Source organism: Rattus rattus, chromosome 4 (assembly GCF_011064425.1).
Source record: "Rattus rattus isolate New Zealand chromosome 4, Rrattus_CSIRO_v1, whole genome shotgun sequence".
Taxonomy (NCBI): domain Eukaryota; kingdom Metazoa; phylum Chordata; class Mammalia; order Rodentia; family Muridae; genus Rattus; species Rattus rattus.
Window position 1 is genome coordinate 50,838,388 of NC_046157.1, and position 17,439 is coordinate 50,855,826.

Sequence of the window (17,439 nt, forward strand, 5' to 3'; positions counted from 1 at the left end):
GCCAGAGTTCAGGAAGAACTAGGAGGGGTGAGTTTGTTCAGCAGTAAGTCTCCAGGATGTCGATTACATCTGGAGAATAAACGTTACATTCATGTATAACTGTCTGAGTCTGAAACCGCCTAGTTCTTATGCAACTGAACAGAGCATTCGATTACAGCAGGCAAGACTGACACACCGAGAGTCCTGGCTGGCCTCGACCTTGCTGTGACCCAGGATGACGCTCTGATCTACCTCCCCTTCCTGAGTGCTGCAATTACACACTCTGTGGGTGCCCAGCAAGCGCTCCTCTACCACAGCTGTGCTCCCACACTAGGCTATTACTGTTAAATTTTTTTTTTTAAGTCTCAAAGTACAGTACAAAAGGCTGTTGGTGTAAATGTTAAAAATAATAATTTTGACCACCTTAAAAAAAACCAACAACTTTTAAACTCCTTTAAATTGTGTGTGTGTGTGTGTGTGTGTGAGAGAGAGAGAGAGAGAGAGAGAGAGAGAGAGAGAGAGAGAGAGAGAGAGAACAACTTTCAGGAGTTGGATCTTTCCTTCAACCATATGGATTCTGAGTGTTGAATTTGGCCCTTAAGCTTGGAGGCAGGCTCCTGTATCCCAGCTCCCCAAAATCTTTTCAGTACCCCTATTCTGTTTTGTTTTGTTTTGTTTTTAACTAATTTTAAACTACACTTTATTTATCTTGTGTGTACCAGTGTGGCGGTCAGAGGACAATCTGGGGGGAGATCTGTCCTCTTGTCCACTGTGGGCCCTGAAAGCTTTCGCCTGCTTATATCTTGTCAACCCAATAAATGATTTGCATGAAGCTTTGGAGAAATAGCAGAGAAAGACCTATGTGTTTGCCTAAGGAACAAAAGGACTTAATCTTTACACATGGCACTTATGGGACATTAGATGATATATTAATTTTATTTCCATTACATAAACGGAGGAAGAAATACAAACAGGGACTGAAATATATTACAAGGCATTTAAGGGAGGCGTGGTTGGCTGCTTCAGGGCTGGCAGGGTTGACTCAAATCCCCCAGCTCCCCTCTTCTTCATAGAACACCCCTGTCCTTGTCAGGGATGGGGAGAATGAGGAAGCCTGCGCAGGCGCTAACACTCCGGATGCTCCAGAAAGTCCTGCTCCACACACTCCTCCAGTTGCTGCAGGACCCTCAGGCTGTCTGCGACAGGGAACTCTGGCACTGTGGTTCCCGGCACATCAGCAGGCAGCTGGCTTTGGGTTTTGAAAGCACAGTTTAATGTCCTGAAGAATGGTATCAGTTGCCTGATGCAGGAAACTGAATGTTGGCGCAAGAGAGGAAACTCTTTCTTCCTGGTGATCTCCTCGGAGCTGCTGATTTCCTGCAGAAAGACCGGAAGCCACCAAGTGACCTGGGCAGCTCTGCGATGCCTTCCCAGCACACCTGCGGCAGGGCTTGTCAGCCAGGCCGGCTAATGTGAGCCTCACACTCTAGGTCTCTAACCCTTTCTGCCAGGGATTCCTCCTCAGTCCCACGCAACTCCAGCTTGGCCATTCTTCCTAGCAGGCACCTCCTCTTCCCAGACTCAGAGCCAAAGAGACACAGGGGAAACCCAGCCTTAGTTCCCAGTAACTGGAGGAGTTGTTTGTGACATGGAAAAAACCAGGGATGGAACTTCTAAACATCCCAAGCCTTAACGCTATGAGAAGACGTTCTGAAGCCCTTAAAACCCAAGTGACATTAAGGACTTCATACTGCATACTCTTTTCTCCTTTGCAGTAATGATGATGATGATGATGATGATTAGAGACACGGTCTTACATAGTCTGGGCTGTCCTTGAATTCACTATGTGCCCAAGGATGACCCTCAACTTCTGATCCTTCTGCCTCTCCTTCCCAAGTGCTGGGACTGCAGGTACGCAGGACTCTGTTCAGTTATTCATGGTTGTACATCCAGCCCAGGGCGCCTCACGCCAAGCAAGCACTCTCCCAGCTGAGCTACATCTCTGGCCTGAGGGTGTCATTTCTAAAAGCACTTACCCCGTATTTTAACCTCAGAAGTTCTAGAATCCTGACAGTGTGAGGTCTGCACTCTTGGTGATTCTCTTCCAGCTCTGACAGGAAGGCTGGGTGCTCAGTGTCCACTTCTGGAACAAATGCCCATCTATAACTGCAGGAAACAAACAGCCAGGCACATTGATGCAGGGCTCATGTAAACGGTCTGCAAAGGTTTGGTTGGTGTAATTTACATTCTACGACTTTCATAGATGCATTATATATGTGTAGCATAATCAGTTTCAGAGCTTTATTGACCCTAGAAGTCCTACTTCCTTCAGCCATTACTGTTCAGCCTCTGGGGCACAGACCTAGGCAGCCCTCTGACTGACTTCCTGTCCATGCACTTCTCTCATTCTGAACTTGCAGGAGTGGAATGGGACATGCCTCTTAGAGGACCACCTCTGTCACCCAGTGTGTTCTTAGAGGAGCAGGCGGCAGGCTCTTGTCTCTCTTTACTGCTGACTGATGTCTCGTCACATGGATAAACCACATGTTGCCTGTCCATCTGTTGCGGATAGACATGCAGGCTGTCTCCAGCTTTGGTGACCATACATAAGGCTGTTGTTCACAGGGGCTGTGGGAAACCCTTCCTTACACAGCCTCCTTTTTTTTCTTTTTAGTTTGCAGGGAAACCTAACAGAGTGATGTTTCCTCAGATCTGATGTGGTCATGCACAGCTCTTCTGCAGACATCACATACAGAGCAGTCTGTGGCAAGTGCTTGACCTACACCAACAAGCAACTCACCCAAGTATGGCCCCCTTGATGCTGCAAGACTACTGGTCTCTCCCCAGCAGGACCAGTGTGGCCTCACTGCCCTAAACTGTCCTCAGCAGCCACCGCCCTTTGCTCCTGTTCCTATGATGCTGTTTTCTAGAATATCACACACATGGAAGCTATCGTGTGTGGCCTTTTCAGTCTGCTGTTTAAGAGAATGCACAAGTGTTGAACGATCACTACTCTCTTTGTCAGGGCAAGCTAGAGACCAGTCGCCTCTGGGGCCAGGCATGAAACCCAAGGCAGCAACAGCTGTTTTAAGCCGGAGGGAAATGCGTGCCAAAGAGGCCAAGTGACCTGAGAGGCCACACTCCAAATAAAGCTTCCACATCTAACTGCAGCAGATGACAGGAGCCACACACACGCAGGAGCAAGTGCGAGAGCGCGCGCACACACACACACACACACACACACACACACACACACACACACACGCACACGCCGCACAGGCACACACACACACTCATGCACACACGTGCACACGCAGGCACTTGCGTACTGGCAGTGACCCAGTCACAGGCGTTCAGTGGCAAGGCCATCTCAGCAGACAGTGAAAGTGCTGAATCTCACAGAGATGATGCACAAACAGGACTGTGAGCCAAGCCAGGAAGCCACAGCTGCTGGGGAAATCTGAAACTCAGGCTTCGCTGCTCACAAGATGCTCGGATCCAGCAGCTTCTCACACACTCTCTATACATGAAAGAGAAGTGAAGTGCCCGACAGCAGGGAAAACTTGGACTTCAAAGGACTTCAAAGGCTCATCCCACTTACATCTGAAACAAGGGCATCTTGTCGGGTGGGAAGGAAAGCGCTGTGTCCAGGAACTTGCAAGCGGAGAGGTACATGATGAGGTCACTGGGGGTCACGGCCCCGCCTGAAGGCCCAGTCCCATCAGCAGCTGGCACTTTTACTCTGTTTATTTTGTTGCTGTTTCTATAAATTCAAAAGGAAATTTTCATTATACGTTCCTGTTGAACTTGGTTTGCTTAGGAAAGTCCTTAGGACACATTTCCCTGCTAGTGGATCTGGAGACTACGAGGCACCGCGGCGCATGCCTGTCGAGGGGCTGTGGGGACAGGAGGACTCATTCAAGGTTACCCTCAGGGACAGAGCCAGTTTGGAGACAACTGATGGTATATGAGACCCTGTCTGAAACCGAGAGAGAGGTTAGATTGGCTCTGCGGTTAAAGCCATTGCTGCTGCTCTAGAGGATGCCACTTTGGTTCCCAGCACCCACTGGAGAGCTCACGACTGCGGGAAGTGATGTCTTCCACAGGCTTCCTCTGACACCGCATGGACATGGTGCATATGCGTACACACAGGCACACATGCACACACATGAAATGAATGCCTACATCATAACACTGGCTGGGCCCCCACGAGGACTCCAGAGGACAGCAGGAGGTGTGGCAGTCACACCCCACATCTAACTCATCACCTGCCAGCGTGCACCGGGAGCTTACATGGCTTACCTCGACTCCTCTTCCTCTTTCAGATCTTCCTCAAGTTGTATGAATGTCTGGATCTTAGGGAGAAAATGGTATTCAAGTTACTCTTTGGGAGAGATCACGTTCACCTAAGTTTATCTATGTAAAGAACAGCAGGCTAGGCAGTGGGTGCGCACACCTTCAATCCCAGCACTCCGGAGGCAGAGGCAGGGGGATCTCTGAGTTTGCGGCCAGCTTTGGAGAAACCCTATCTCCAAAAAAAACCGAAACAAAACAAAACGAAAAGAAATGAAACTAAGCCAACCCCTAGCAGATGTGAGAACGGAGCCAGACAGGGCGGAGTCCCCAGGACTGAGCAGCAGAACCACAAACCACAGAAGGAAACCACAGATAACATCCAAGTGAGCTTAGGGACAGCTGGGGCATCTCAGTGTTCTGGAGGCAGAGGCAGGGGGATCTCTGTGAGTTTGAGGTCAGCCTGCTCTACAAAGCAAGATCCAGAATAGCCAGGGCTGCACAGAGAAACCCTGCCTTGAAAAACCAAAAACTAACACCCCCGAAAAATAGTAAAGAAAAGGAAAGGCATTTATCAAAGCGCCAATCCTGCCTGACAGTGGAGCGCGCACTCACCAGTTCAGACACCATGATGGGCCACAGCGAGGTCAGGTGCTGGGGAGAGATTCTTAGCAGCAGAACTCTGAAAAAAAGAAACATCTGACCAGCAACTATGGACGTCTGTCCGACTCTGAGGTTGTCTGTCAGGCGCTCTAGGGAAAAGAAGATTTTAGAGAAGTCACACAAATATGCAGTTTGGGGTTCTGATTAGCCACGAAAGAAAAATAAAACTGTGATCAGTGTGGACATTTTGACGACAACCCAGTGTAGAGATGAGTCCTAGCTTCCTACACAAGCCGGCCCACCACGCCTGTACTCCCAGGTTGAGGCAGCATTGCCACAAGTGCAGGGCCTGTCTGCTCCACATAGTGAGTTCTGTGCTAACCAGGACTATCGAGTGACCCCCACTCCTTGTCTTAAAAAAAAAATAAGGAGGGGAGGGTGGAGAGTGCAGCTTAGTAGGCCCAGTGCTGGATGGAGGGTGCAGCTTAGTAGGCCCAGTGCTTGCCTAGCACGCATGGAATCACGCATGGTTTCTTCTTTAGCACCACACAAAATGGGCATGGTAGCACCACCTATCATCCACAGAGAGTTTGAGGCCAGTCTGAGACTCCTGGGAAACAGGGAGAAGCAAAGGGTGTGTGTTTGTGCCATAAACACCCAACAGGGTCTTGCTCTGTAGCCCAGGTTAGCTTCCAACACAGGGGCCTGCCTCAGCCTTCCACCTGTCCTGATGACAGTAAGTGCCCACATTATTGATGGCTGTCCCCATGCCACGGACTGCATCTCATCCTCAAGCAGCCGTGACGGCGCCATCACCACCGTATACCCATCTCTCCATTGCTGTCGCCAAGGCAGCGCTCTGAGCCACCTGTACCCGGCTATGGGCAGGGCCATCCCGGTTAGGACGGTGGCCGCTCAGGGTTAAGGCGTGCCTCGTGCTGCTGACAGCAGCCTCTAACTTAGAACCGAAGTCGAATCTGGCTCCCCCTTGTCATGTACACTGTGTTCAAAGTGGAACTCCCCATTGGTGCTCCCCAAGGCTGTTTAAACAAACAAAACTCCTAGAAGCCATATTTTTCCTACATTCTGGAGATCATTCTAAAGTGGCTCCTTCAACATCCCCTCACAGCATCCCCTTTCTCATCCCCCCTTTTTTTTGGAGCTGGGGACTGAACCCAGGGCCTTGCGCTTGCTAGGCAAGTGCTCTACCACTGAGCTAAATCCCCAACCCTCTCATCCCTTTTTAAAACATTCATTTTTATTCTCTTTAACTCTGTGAGCTGGGCATGGTGGTGCACACCTTTAGTACCAGCACTTGGGAGGCAGAGGCAGGCAGATCTTTGTGAGTTCGAGGCCAGCCTGGTCTACAAAGTGAGTGCCAAGACAGTTAGGGCTACACAGAAAAACCCTGTCTCTAAATGAATGAATGAATGAATGAAATGAAGTTTTGGGGGACAATATCTTGGGCTATTGTTTAGTGAATAGTACAGGCATGTGTGTTTACACACTCACTATATCTGACCCTGCTGTAATGATACAACGCAGTAGCTATTGTGTTTTAAAAACAGGAACCTGCAGTTAGAAGGTTTCTGGCCTAAGCAAAGCCCAGTTTCTGTATCACTACAACTCCCCTGGGCCTCATGGGAAACAGGGAGGAGAAGGGATTTTCAAACTAAAAGGATTGGGGTGCAACATCCGCCCCATTAATCAGTGACTACCCACTCATGAGGGTAATCAAAGCCCTTGTGGTGGGTTTGGTCCTAGCATAAAGGGACAAGGGGACAAGTCTGGTCCCTTTTGTGTTAGACACCCCTGGTCACATGCACGTCTGGACCTTCCAGGCCCCAGAGCTGTGACATCTTTGTTCGCCATGAAATCCCCAGCAGTGCCATGTCTCCGTGGCTGATGCACACAGTCTGGGATGGGCTCCTACCTTGTATCAGTGGAAGGTAGAGGTGGTACTGGTCAAGCTCGCCACTGAAGACAGCAAAGGCCTGGCGCTTCAGCAGCATGGCCTTCTGCTCAAAGCTGGAGAAGAGTTTTAAGGAGCTGCTCTGCATGTCTGGAAAAACGCACAGCAGTCAGCTTGTGAGAGGAGCACATGGGGGAGAGTGGTGGGAACATAGCGGGGGGAGCACAGTGTGGGGGGGAAGGAGCACAACCTGGGAAATCCAATTTGTGACCCCCACTTCCTGTGTGAGGAAAGCACAGCAGAGGAGAGCGGTGGGACCCCTTTGAGAATGCACAGTAGCCAACCCTGCACTCCTTGAAACAAACCATCTCAGTCAGGAGCGGTGGCTCATGTCTACAATCGTATCACTCGGGCTATGCTAGCAGGACTGCCAGCAGTTTGAAGCCAGCCTGGGCTATAGAATGAGTTCCAGGTACTCTGGGCCAAAGGGCAAGACCTTTTCAACAACAAAATGCCAAAACCAAACAATTCCACCAAATCCAATTTGTGCCCCCAAACAACAATGAAACCAATCCACTCATTTCAGTAACGACACACAGTGTCAGATGTCAGGAAAGAGTGGGAGGTGTGGACGTGGTCATCTAAGTTGGGCATCGAGGTGCTGACTCATAACCTTGGCATTTGGAGGCCAAGGCATAAGGATTGAGGGTGTGAAGTCAGCCACCTACAGAGAGAGACTCCACCTGAAAACCAGAGGCATTCGTAATAAATGACAGCAGACTCACGACCTTCAACTAAAGGCGGCCAGCTGTGGCCTAGAGGCTTTCAGCAGCACCGTCTACCGGAAGCTGGGACACACAGGGCAGTCAAGGCCTGCCAACAGCTCTCCACTCAGCATCACAGAAGTCTGCCGGGCCAGAGCGTGCCGTGCACATCTTTAGCCCCAGCACTGGGGAGGCAGAGCTACACAGGTCTCTGCGAGTTCAAGGCCAAGTTCCTGAACAGCCAGGGCCACATGGAGAGAGCTGGACAGGGTAGAAACTCAGCATGAGGGCACCACAAGTGTGACAACGGACTAGAGACTTACTCATCAAATCCTTAAACATTGTCTTCTCGTGAGTCAGAAGATGGTCGATGATGGACTTCCAGCTGAATGTACGAGAAGGCACAATTAGTTAAATATGCATCTGATGACAGTTTGATTACAAGCATCAAGAAAATAACATGCCTCCGATGCCTCCAAGAGCTACTAAACCGCTCTGCGGGGCTGAGAGATGGCTGTGTGAGCCTGAGGAGGCCCCAAGCTCAAACCACAGCACTGGGTAAAAGCCAGGCCTGGATGCTCACTCACGCCTGCAGCCCCAGCATGGTGGAGAAGGAGACGGAGAGCACGGGCTTGCTGGCTGCTAGCCTTGCATATGGTTCAGTGAGACCCTGTCTCACAGTGGAGGGTGACAGCTAGAGCAGGACATCAGACATCCACCTCTGGTCTCTGCACACGTGTACACTGGAGCATGAACACCCCACAATATACCACATCCCCCCGTCCCATGCATATACAACCCCCAAGCCCCCACACATATACTACATTCTCCCCCACAGAAAATGAGTCTGTAAAACGTTAGGAAAAAGAAATCTGCTCTCTGGAATCTTGTCACCCACATTTGTCAGAACATGGTGTGGGAATGGAGTCATGTGGGAATGTTGAGCACTTGTGAGACCACTCCAAGGAAACAAGAGTATCATGACCCCAGTTTTCTCAGAACACAGAACTGTCCTTGCGGCGTGTTCCCATGTTCCTCTGTGGTGTAACGGACAGGGAGTCTACCTCAGACTCCTCATTATTGCTGCTGCTATTCAATTAAGTGCCTCAGCTTCCCTTCACGCGTGCAGCTCTATGGGGAACACGTTTCCCCGTGTGCAGCTCGTCTGTGTTGTGTACAGCTTGACCTCATGAGAACACTCACCCAGGTGACTGTCCTTAACCCTCAGAGTGTAAGCCGTGCTCTGAGTGGAGTTGGCTGTGCATGAGTTATCAGTTCCGTTATCTCGGGTCCCACTCTCTACAGAGGTGACACCCTCATGGTTTTAGTAGGAGGAACTGGCCAAGCAAAGGCCTTTCTCATAACCCCAACATATGGAGTGAAATGAATGTCTCCAGCTCTCCATAAAGGAAACAACATAGAGCAGGGCAAGAGCGCTAAGGAGCACTAATACCATGTCCTCAGTATTCCTGGACCTGCGCTCCATCCCGAGTCCACATGCTCAGAGACAACGGCTCCTACAGGTTGTCCTCTAATCTCCACACACACATGCAACATGTGCACTCATGCACACACACACACACACGCATGCACTTGTGCACACACATGCACACGTGCACACATGCACACACACGCATGCATCGTGCACACACACACGCATGCACTCGTGCACACACATGCACACGTGCACTCATGCACACACACACACGCACTCGTGCACACACATGCACACACACGCACACACACGATTAAATGAAATACCACTTTAACGCAGTGTGGCTGGGTTGGTAAAATGGTTGCCGCACAAGCCTGAGGGCTTGAGTCTGAATCTGTGAGTGTGTGGTGCAAAAAGTGACCTTCCAGCCCCCAGCTGTGCACACACGAGCTCATATAATCACACTCACTCAAAGCACACATACACATACCCCCGGGAAGCCGGGGCTTCAGGAGGCCCTGAGCAGGCTTCCTGCTCTCCGAGGAAAAGGCACAGGAACATCTTGCTCAGTGTCTTGTCCCCTAGGGTCTCCATGTCCCTCGCCCACTACTGTCATGGTGTGCATGAGCCAGGAAGCCAGGCAGACATACTGCCAGAGACATTCTGGGCTCTGGGCTCAACAGGGCCAAGTCTTTCATGATGGAGATGAACGTGTTCCTGAACCTTCCATCATACCCTTTACCAATGACAGGCTCATTAATCCTTTGATAAAGGGTTATCTTCTCAGCAAACACAGGACTAACATGACCAAAATGACAGGGACATCCAAGGAGCTGAGGTGACACAATGGTCTACTTTCATTTCCACTCCACGGGTCATGCACCCAAGCACTGAAGACTCTGAGTACATGGGGTTTTGTTTTCTTTTGTTTGTTTTGTTTTTCAAAACATGGTTTCTCTGTGTAGCTCTGGCTGTCCTGGAACTCTGTAGCCCAGGCTGGCCCATAACTCACTCAGTAGACCAGGCTGGCCTGAGAGAGCTGCCTGCTTCTGCTTCCTGAGATCTGGGATTAAAGAGAGCACATGTTTATGGAAACACAGTTTCTTACTGAACACAAGAAGAATCCATCTGAAAGAAAGCGGGGTCCAAAAACAGTTCTAGCACCTCCTTCTTCCATGCCCGTTTGGTGTAGGCGTAGCCGCTCAGGGAGCTCAGCAGCTGGGCGCCGGCTCGGAAGCTGGGGGCGTTGTATGCACTAAGGGAAGAGAACGCAGGGTCAAAGAAAACTTCTCAGAGGACACAGCTCTGTATGTGGGCGCGCGTGATGACAGTGTGTGAGCGTGTGAGCGAGCGAGCGTCACCTGTGATTGCGCAGGTAAGGAAACACGTAGTACAGCAAGCGGGAGATCAACGGCACTGCCCTCTCTTTTTCATCGCTGCGATAAACCATGTCCAGGAGAGAGGCCAGAACCTAAAAGAAATGAGGCAGAATTCCTTTAAGAAAACAAGACATGGGGCTGGAGAGATGGCTCAGTGGTTAAGAGCACTGACTGCTCTTCCAGGGGACCCAGTAGCAGGTCACGACTGTTAACTCTGGTTCCAGGGGATCCAATACCCTAATACAGACATACATGCAGGCAAGGTACCAATGCACAGAAAAACAAACAAACAAACAGATCAATAATATACTTTTGAAAAGAGAAGAAAACAAGAGACACTGGGCTATGGTGGCACACGCCTTTAATCCCAGCACATGGAAAATGGAGGCCAGTGGATCTCTGTGAGTTCAAAGCCAGCCTGGTCTAGACAGTGAGTTAAAAAAGCCAGGTTTATATAGAAAAACCCTGTCTTGAACCACTCCCTGTGCCCCCCCCCAAAAAAAAAGAAAACAGAGACTTCTGCAGTGGCAAGCCAAGTGCCACGCTACAATCTGGCGCTGTTCTAGTGTGATCTGGGGTGTCACCGAGACCCACATGTTGCAGCCCGTGGAGGTGCTCTAAGGGAGGCCTGGTTGGGGGAAGCTCACTGGCACCGTACCCTTGCTTCCCGCATACCACAAGGCGAGCACTGTGTGCCTCTTCAGCAACACAGCCAGCCGACTGGGCTAAAGCCTCCAACACCCTGAGCCAGCAGACCTTTCCTTCCTGTAAAATGAGTTCCTCAGGTATTTTGTTGCAGCAACAGAAAGCTGGCTGACACAAGGTCTAGACTTCAGAACTGGCAGAAGCGGGCAGCCATGTGGCACCCAGAATGAATACATGCCTTCAAAAGGATGCTTCAAGGCAGCAAGCATTTTCACAAGGGACAAGTCAGGGGCATCTTTACCTCTGCCAGGAGAGAGAGCGCTTGCACACTGTAAATGGAGGGGGCAGAGGCGGATACCATGGTGGAGGCCGCAGCAGCATCTGCTGACAGAAAGAAGAGTCTGCTTAGCTCCGAGGAGCTGTACACTTGCTTCCTTCCCCAAAGCACTTTCACTCTGACTGCAGTTAGCAGTCTGTGTCTGCTCCACTGTCCCATTCCAACACGGCGGGTGTAACTTAGGCTCCTGTTTATTGCTGTGATAGAGAGCATGATCAGAAGCAACCCGGGAGGGAAATGTTCATTACATCGCCCAGGGCTACAGAGAAACACTGGAAAGCCAACCTCCCACCTCCCATGCCGTCCTCCGTGAAGGGAAGTTGGGGCAGGAACCTGGAAGCCGAGGCCATGGAGGGTGCTGCTGACTGGCTTGCTCCCCAAGGCTTGCTCAGCCAGCTTTCTTACAGAATCAAAGACCACTATCCCTAAGTAGTCAGGCCCTCCTGTATAAATCATTTATCAAGAGAATGTCCTATAGTTTTGCCTACAGCCAATCTGTGGAGACATTAACCAACTGTAGTTCCTCTTCCCAGATGACTGTTAAGTCATAAAACCTAACCAGGACAAAGAACTTGGATCAAACAGACCAGCAACAGCTCACTGCCTCCAGGCCCTTTTGGGTGAGCAGCGGGCATTTTGGTCTGTGAGCTCAGCTCTGCTCCAGGTCCAGGTCCTTGTCGCAGCCCTGACGAGCTTTCACTGTTGAGCTTCTCAGCGTGCCATTTTCCATCTCCACACAACACCCTGCCTCTCATCCACCAGCAAATGTCCTTTTCTTGCCTGCTTCTCTCCCTCAGGAGAACCCACCTAGGAAGGGGAAACGTTCGCTAAGCCCAGCAAGCTCAGGTCTGATTACAGCTTGTCCCCTCTGGAATGACCACATGGTCAGTGAAACTCCAACGTGAATTTACTGAAAGCCGCAGATACAGAAGTGGAGTCATCTAGAATGAACACCTATCGTGGGACCGGCAGGTGAGCTACATGATTGCTCTCTGTGTCAGGTTGGGTCAGCTGGAGCTGCTGACTTAATCCCTGTAAAGTTGGTTAAGGATTCGCCCATTCCTTCCCCATGTGATTCTTTATCAATATCGCTGTTCAATAAATAAATATAGAGCAAAGTCCTTTGTTAAATAGCCACACAACAGTCAGACAGACACAGGGACAGAGTCACAGTCAGCCTTCAGGCAGGCACACATTTAGACTCACACAACAGAAGACAGGAAACAGGGAGAGTTCACACCTGGACTCGCTCTTGTGTAAAGGACTCCAAGGAGAAGGGTTTTTACGTCTTTCAGTAATGTAACACCAATGTGTTCTTGGTGACTCAGGGTAACTCACTAAAGTGTCCAATCCACACAACACGGGAGACTCCCCCACTATTTTATCCATGGTCCTTAAGTGGGCACCTTGCTGTACACTTGCTCTCTTGAGAGCCTCCTTCCTACCTGAATAAAATTGTCTTTGCAGACACTCTTCCAGGCTTCTGCTCTTGCACAAAGTGGCCTTACTCACAGCAGTTAAAGTGATGCTTTCTGAAGATGGGCGTAACTGCATGACCACCCCCAACTACTAGGGCAGCGTGGGATCCTACCCAGCCGGCTCGCCTTGAGCAGTGCCATGATCTACACCCAGCCGGCTCGCCTTGAGCAGTGCCACGATCTACACCCAGCCGGCTCGCCTTGAGCAGTGCCACGATCTACACCCACCCGGCTCGCGGCTTGGGCAGTGACCCAGCCGGCTCGCTTTGAGCAGTGCCACGATCACACCCAGCCGGCTCCGCCTTGAGCAGCGGCGATCTATACCCAGGGCTTGAGCAGTGCACGATCACACCCAGCTGCTTTGAGCAGTGCCATGATCTGCAGCCGCCCCAGTGATCTATACCCAGCTGGCTCGCCCTTGAGCAGTGCCGATCTACACCCAGCTGGCCTTTGAGCAGTGCCACGATCTGAGCTTTGAGCAGTGCCATGATCTACACCCAGCCGGCTCGCCTTGAGCAGTGCCAGTGCCAATCTACACCCAGCCGGCTCGCCTTGAGCAGTGCCACGATCTACACCCAGCTGGCTCGCCTTCCTTCAGCTTCCAGCCTCCGTCTTTTTTTCTGAGCTCTCATCAAGGACAGACCAGAGGGCCATGGCCCAAGAGGACCAGCTTCTTCCTCACCCTCCAGATTAAAACACAAGTCTGGTAGCTTTTGCTGCCCATGAGCAGGCTCAAGGCTAGATCTGGGCTATCACACGGCAACTGTGGACCAATCAGCCCCTCTGTCTGTCTTCCCACTGACCATCCTAGTAACTCTTCAGAGCTTTAAAGTCCCAGTCCCAAAGATGAGACAGGATCGTGGATCCCTCCTCTGACGTGCATGGTCCTCTCTGTGTGTCTGCTGTGGATGTGGTTCCTCACCCTTCCCACCCCCAGCAAACACCTTCCTTCAGCTGCTGTGCCTTCAGCTGCTGGTTCTATCTCCAGTGCCTAAGATCTGTCTGCTGTTACCTGCTGTGCTTCAGATTTTCCTGCCTTTCCCACTCTTTAACTGGCAGAGCAACAAATCCGATCAACACTCCTAGGCCATCAACTGGGGCTGGAGAGATGGCTCGGCGGTTAAGGGCACTGGCTGCTCTACAGAGGGCCGAGGTTCAACTCCCAGTACCCAATGGCAGCTCACAACCATCTGTGACTGCAGTTCTAGCAGATTCAACACCTTCTCTGGCTTCTGTGGGCACGTGACAAACATGTGGTACATAGACACGCATACAGACAAAACACACACAACACACAACAAACACAAACAGAAGACACTGGTCTTCTAATACAGGCATCTCGACCTAAGCCTCCCCGGTTGAATGGCACTGGAGTGCAAACACAAGGGAGCCCTGCACAACACACGCACATCAATGGGGGGAAATGCTCGCCCACTCTTTCTCTAGCCAGCACAGACGTTGCTCATCACTGCTGAGCACTTCCGAGTGCTGCTATGGCATTTGCTCACTCACACAGCACTGCCAGCTTCCAGTCTATGCCTTCTAGGAACTGAAAGGAGCTGTGATGCCTTACCACAGGACTGTCCTCAGGTTGGATTTAATTACTGAGCAACAGACAGGCAACCACAGTTAGTGCAACAGTCGGTGTAGCTGTGGTGGGCACACACCTTAATCAGCACCCAAAGGAAGAGCCAAGGCAAAGCAGTTGGAGTGCAGGGTATGGTGGGGGCGGGTGTTCTTTCCTGACATTGCAGCACCATCGGGGAGAGCATAATTATTGGCTTAAAGTAGCAAATGAAGGGGCTGGAAGAGAGAGAGCTCAGTCAACAAAGTGCTTGTCGCAGAATCATGAAGTCTAGGCTGGACCCCAGCTTAGAGGCTGGGTCACGTAACCCTCGGTGCTGGGGAGTGAGGTAGGCAGGTCTCAGAAGTCAGTGGCCAGCCAACTAGCCCACTCAGCAAGTTCAGGTTCCAGGGAGAATACTAGTCTCAAAAAAGAAGACAGGGGACAACTTCCGAAGAGGTTGACCTCTGGTCACTGCCCAGCTCCCTGCCCCTCCTTGTTCTGGGAGAGAATTCCTGTTTGGGTGGCAGGGCACACGATATGGCTCCACTCCTTTCAAACAAAAGTGTGTGCACGCCTGGCTGACTGCGGGTGTGCGGGAACCTCCCCCACACACCGCCGTCTAGGTTCGTGCAGGGATTGTCAGGATGAATCAGACTGCCTATCTGCATCCTCAGGCCCACACGGGGCGGGACTCGGATCAGGGCCTGGCATAGCCATCTCCAGGGAAGCAAGAAGAACTGCAGTAGATGGGAACTGCTGAGGGCACCCACAGCCGGACAGTGACTTTGGAACACTTGGTCCTAAATGGTGGTGTCTTCATCAGTCCTCTGCTCAGGGCTCCGGGAGCAGAAGAGGGGGTGAGGTAGAAAGGCTGTGAGAGCCAGAGGGACGGATGACACCAAGGGAACAGTGTCTTCAGAGACAACAGCAATCACACACACGCACACACACACACACACACGCATGCATGCACCACACAAGAACTCAGAGGCTGGCAGCACAGGCACAAGCAAGATGGGGTCTCAGCACCAAGAGGGGGGACTGAACACAATCCCCCTGCCCACCCCAAACGGAGAAGCTTCTCCAATTGACGTAAGCTCACAACACAACGGGAAGGTTTGTTTCCCCCAGTGGAGCCTCCCAGGCCCAGCAGCACATGCTCAATACAAAACGCACTCGCTAGTATTTGTGTAGATTTGTCTCGGGTGGTGGCTTTGTAGGGCAGTTTTGTTTGTCTTACTGTCCTTTTTCTTGTGTATTATGGTTTCTGCCAATTTTGTGCTTTCCTGGTCTTTGTTTAGTGTGTCTGTGTGCTTGTGTGCATTGCTTTTCCTTTCTTTTTTTTCACTCTGTTTTCTTGTTTGTTTGCCTGTTTGCTAAAGAAGGGGGAGAGAGAGAGATCTTGGAGTTGGGTGAGGTAGGAGGAGTTGGGGGGAGCCATGAAGAATATAGTCTGAAAATATTATTTTCAATCAGAAACATGAAAACAGCATGAACAGGTGCAGTCACTTAAGTCACCAGCATATGGGTTTTGGGGATGCGGTGCGGTGGCTGCCTGGGCCCATGAACAGGCTGAAAGGCAGCGTGCCTGTGCGTGTGCTTGGATGTGTGTCACTTCCCAGTGCCTCCTGACGCTCTTGCGAGGGTGAGAGAGTGTGAACGGCACATGTTGGAGAGTACAACACCATGTTCTGATGATGTGTGAATCCCAGCCAGGCGCACTAACACCACTCCCTTCCCGCACAGACCCTGTCTTCTTCCCTGTGTGTGTGCTAGGACGGCTGAGTGAACATTGCATACGGTCCAAAGAATGGCGTGAGCAATGCTTTGGGGAACAGGGAGATGCTCCAGAGGAAAGGCAGAGAGCCCTTTACCTCAGGTGCACTTTGTTCCCTGGATAGTTCTCGGAGGTGACTTTGTGCCTCCTGTGACAAACATTTATTCAATTTATAGGACACGTTTATTCTCGTTGGATGTCAGATTGCAGCTATTGAGCCCAATCTGGTCCGTGTGCACTGAATCTGGACATGGCCTCTGCTTTGCTCTCGTGCTTTCCCAGGTGAACTACATAGCGTGTGCCAGGCAACTGTTCCCACTGGCGTGTCCTGAGGAAGTTTGGGAAAGGGCTCCTCTGTTAATATTTTGTATGTGCTTACTGGTGGGTTTTTTTAACGTGCTTTTCTGAACTCAAACGACCTTCCTTGGATCACTGCCTTTCTTGTTACATCTGTGTATAAAAGTACACTGGAGTGGAAGTGAGTCTGTCTACAGCACCAGACCGTAGTCTGCCCCCATTCTTTCAGGTCCTCAGATCTCAGGTCTCGAAGAAGCAGATCTGTATAGGTCTATGAAGTGACAGAATCCCTTTTACTTAAAAACAAAACCGCAGACCCTTGGCGGAAGCCAGCGTTTCCTCCCACCCCTCCTCCACATACCGCACACATCTTCATCTGCATCAGAATCTTCCAGGGAGACCTGAGGCTGGGCTTTCACCTCCAGATTCCTGCTGAGCCAGCTGGTTTGTTCCAAGGAGGAGCCAGCAATGGTTCCTACAGCCTCCAGGATTCTCTGAGTGATTTCCTGGAGAGCCAGCAGAAGCAAAACGACTTAGTTAGGAGGGGAAAGGTGCCAGTGCACAACGCCACCCTCTCACAGGTACAGGGCACAGACCACCGCGTGAGTCACTGAGGCACCATTAGACTTGCAGCGAGCCACCCTGAGAGGTGAAAGGCAGCTGTGATGACAGATTTTAATAACAGGTTCTCGACCTACAAATATCAAGTGCACACATCAACATCAAACTCCGCAGCTGTTTCCTGCCCGGGCTTTGGACCCTCGTGCGCACGGAACACTGACAGACACTCCGAGTCTTCTCTTAGCGCATGGTGCAGTGGCTGTTGCTCTGCCAGCCGACAGATAAAGACATGGGGTTCGGAAGTGTGCAGGAGTGATGGGAAAGATCTGCTTTCTGGTTCTCTTGGATCGTGGTTTGTGTGGTGTGAACTGAACGCTACGGGAAGCCACTGTTACTAAGTTGCTGGACTTGG

At 51.1% G+C, this 17,439-nt stretch overlaps 1 protein-coding gene across 1 annotated transcript in view; it reads right to left on the bottom strand.

The window, feature by feature from the left end:
- Window positions 1–886: 886 nt before the first annotated feature.
- Dop1b (DOP1 leucine zipper like protein B) overlaps window positions 887–17,439 on the bottom strand; it is a 95,817-nt gene continuing 79,264 nt past the window's right edge. The window contains exons 26-36 of the mRNA XM_032900396.1: window positions 16,828–16,972; window positions 11,312–11,391; window positions 10,348–10,457; window positions 10,095–10,241; window positions 7,875–7,936; window positions 6,809–6,937; window positions 4,888–5,024; window positions 4,282–4,334; window positions 3,581–3,742; window positions 2,016–2,145; window positions 887–1,356 (exon numbers count right to left, since the gene is read on the bottom strand). Of these exons, the coding sequence (XP_032756287.1) occupies window positions 1,105–1,356; window positions 2,016–2,145; window positions 3,581–3,742; window positions 4,282–4,334; window positions 4,888–5,024; window positions 6,809–6,937; window positions 7,875–7,936; window positions 10,095–10,241; window positions 10,348–10,457; window positions 11,312–11,391; window positions 16,828–16,972 (1,407 nt within the window). The 3' untranslated portion in view covers window positions 887–1,104. The remainder of the gene's footprint in view (window positions 1,357–2,015; window positions 2,146–3,580; window positions 3,743–4,281; window positions 4,335–4,887; window positions 5,025–6,808; window positions 6,938–7,874; window positions 7,937–10,094; window positions 10,242–10,347; window positions 10,458–11,311; window positions 11,392–16,827; window positions 16,973–17,439) is intronic.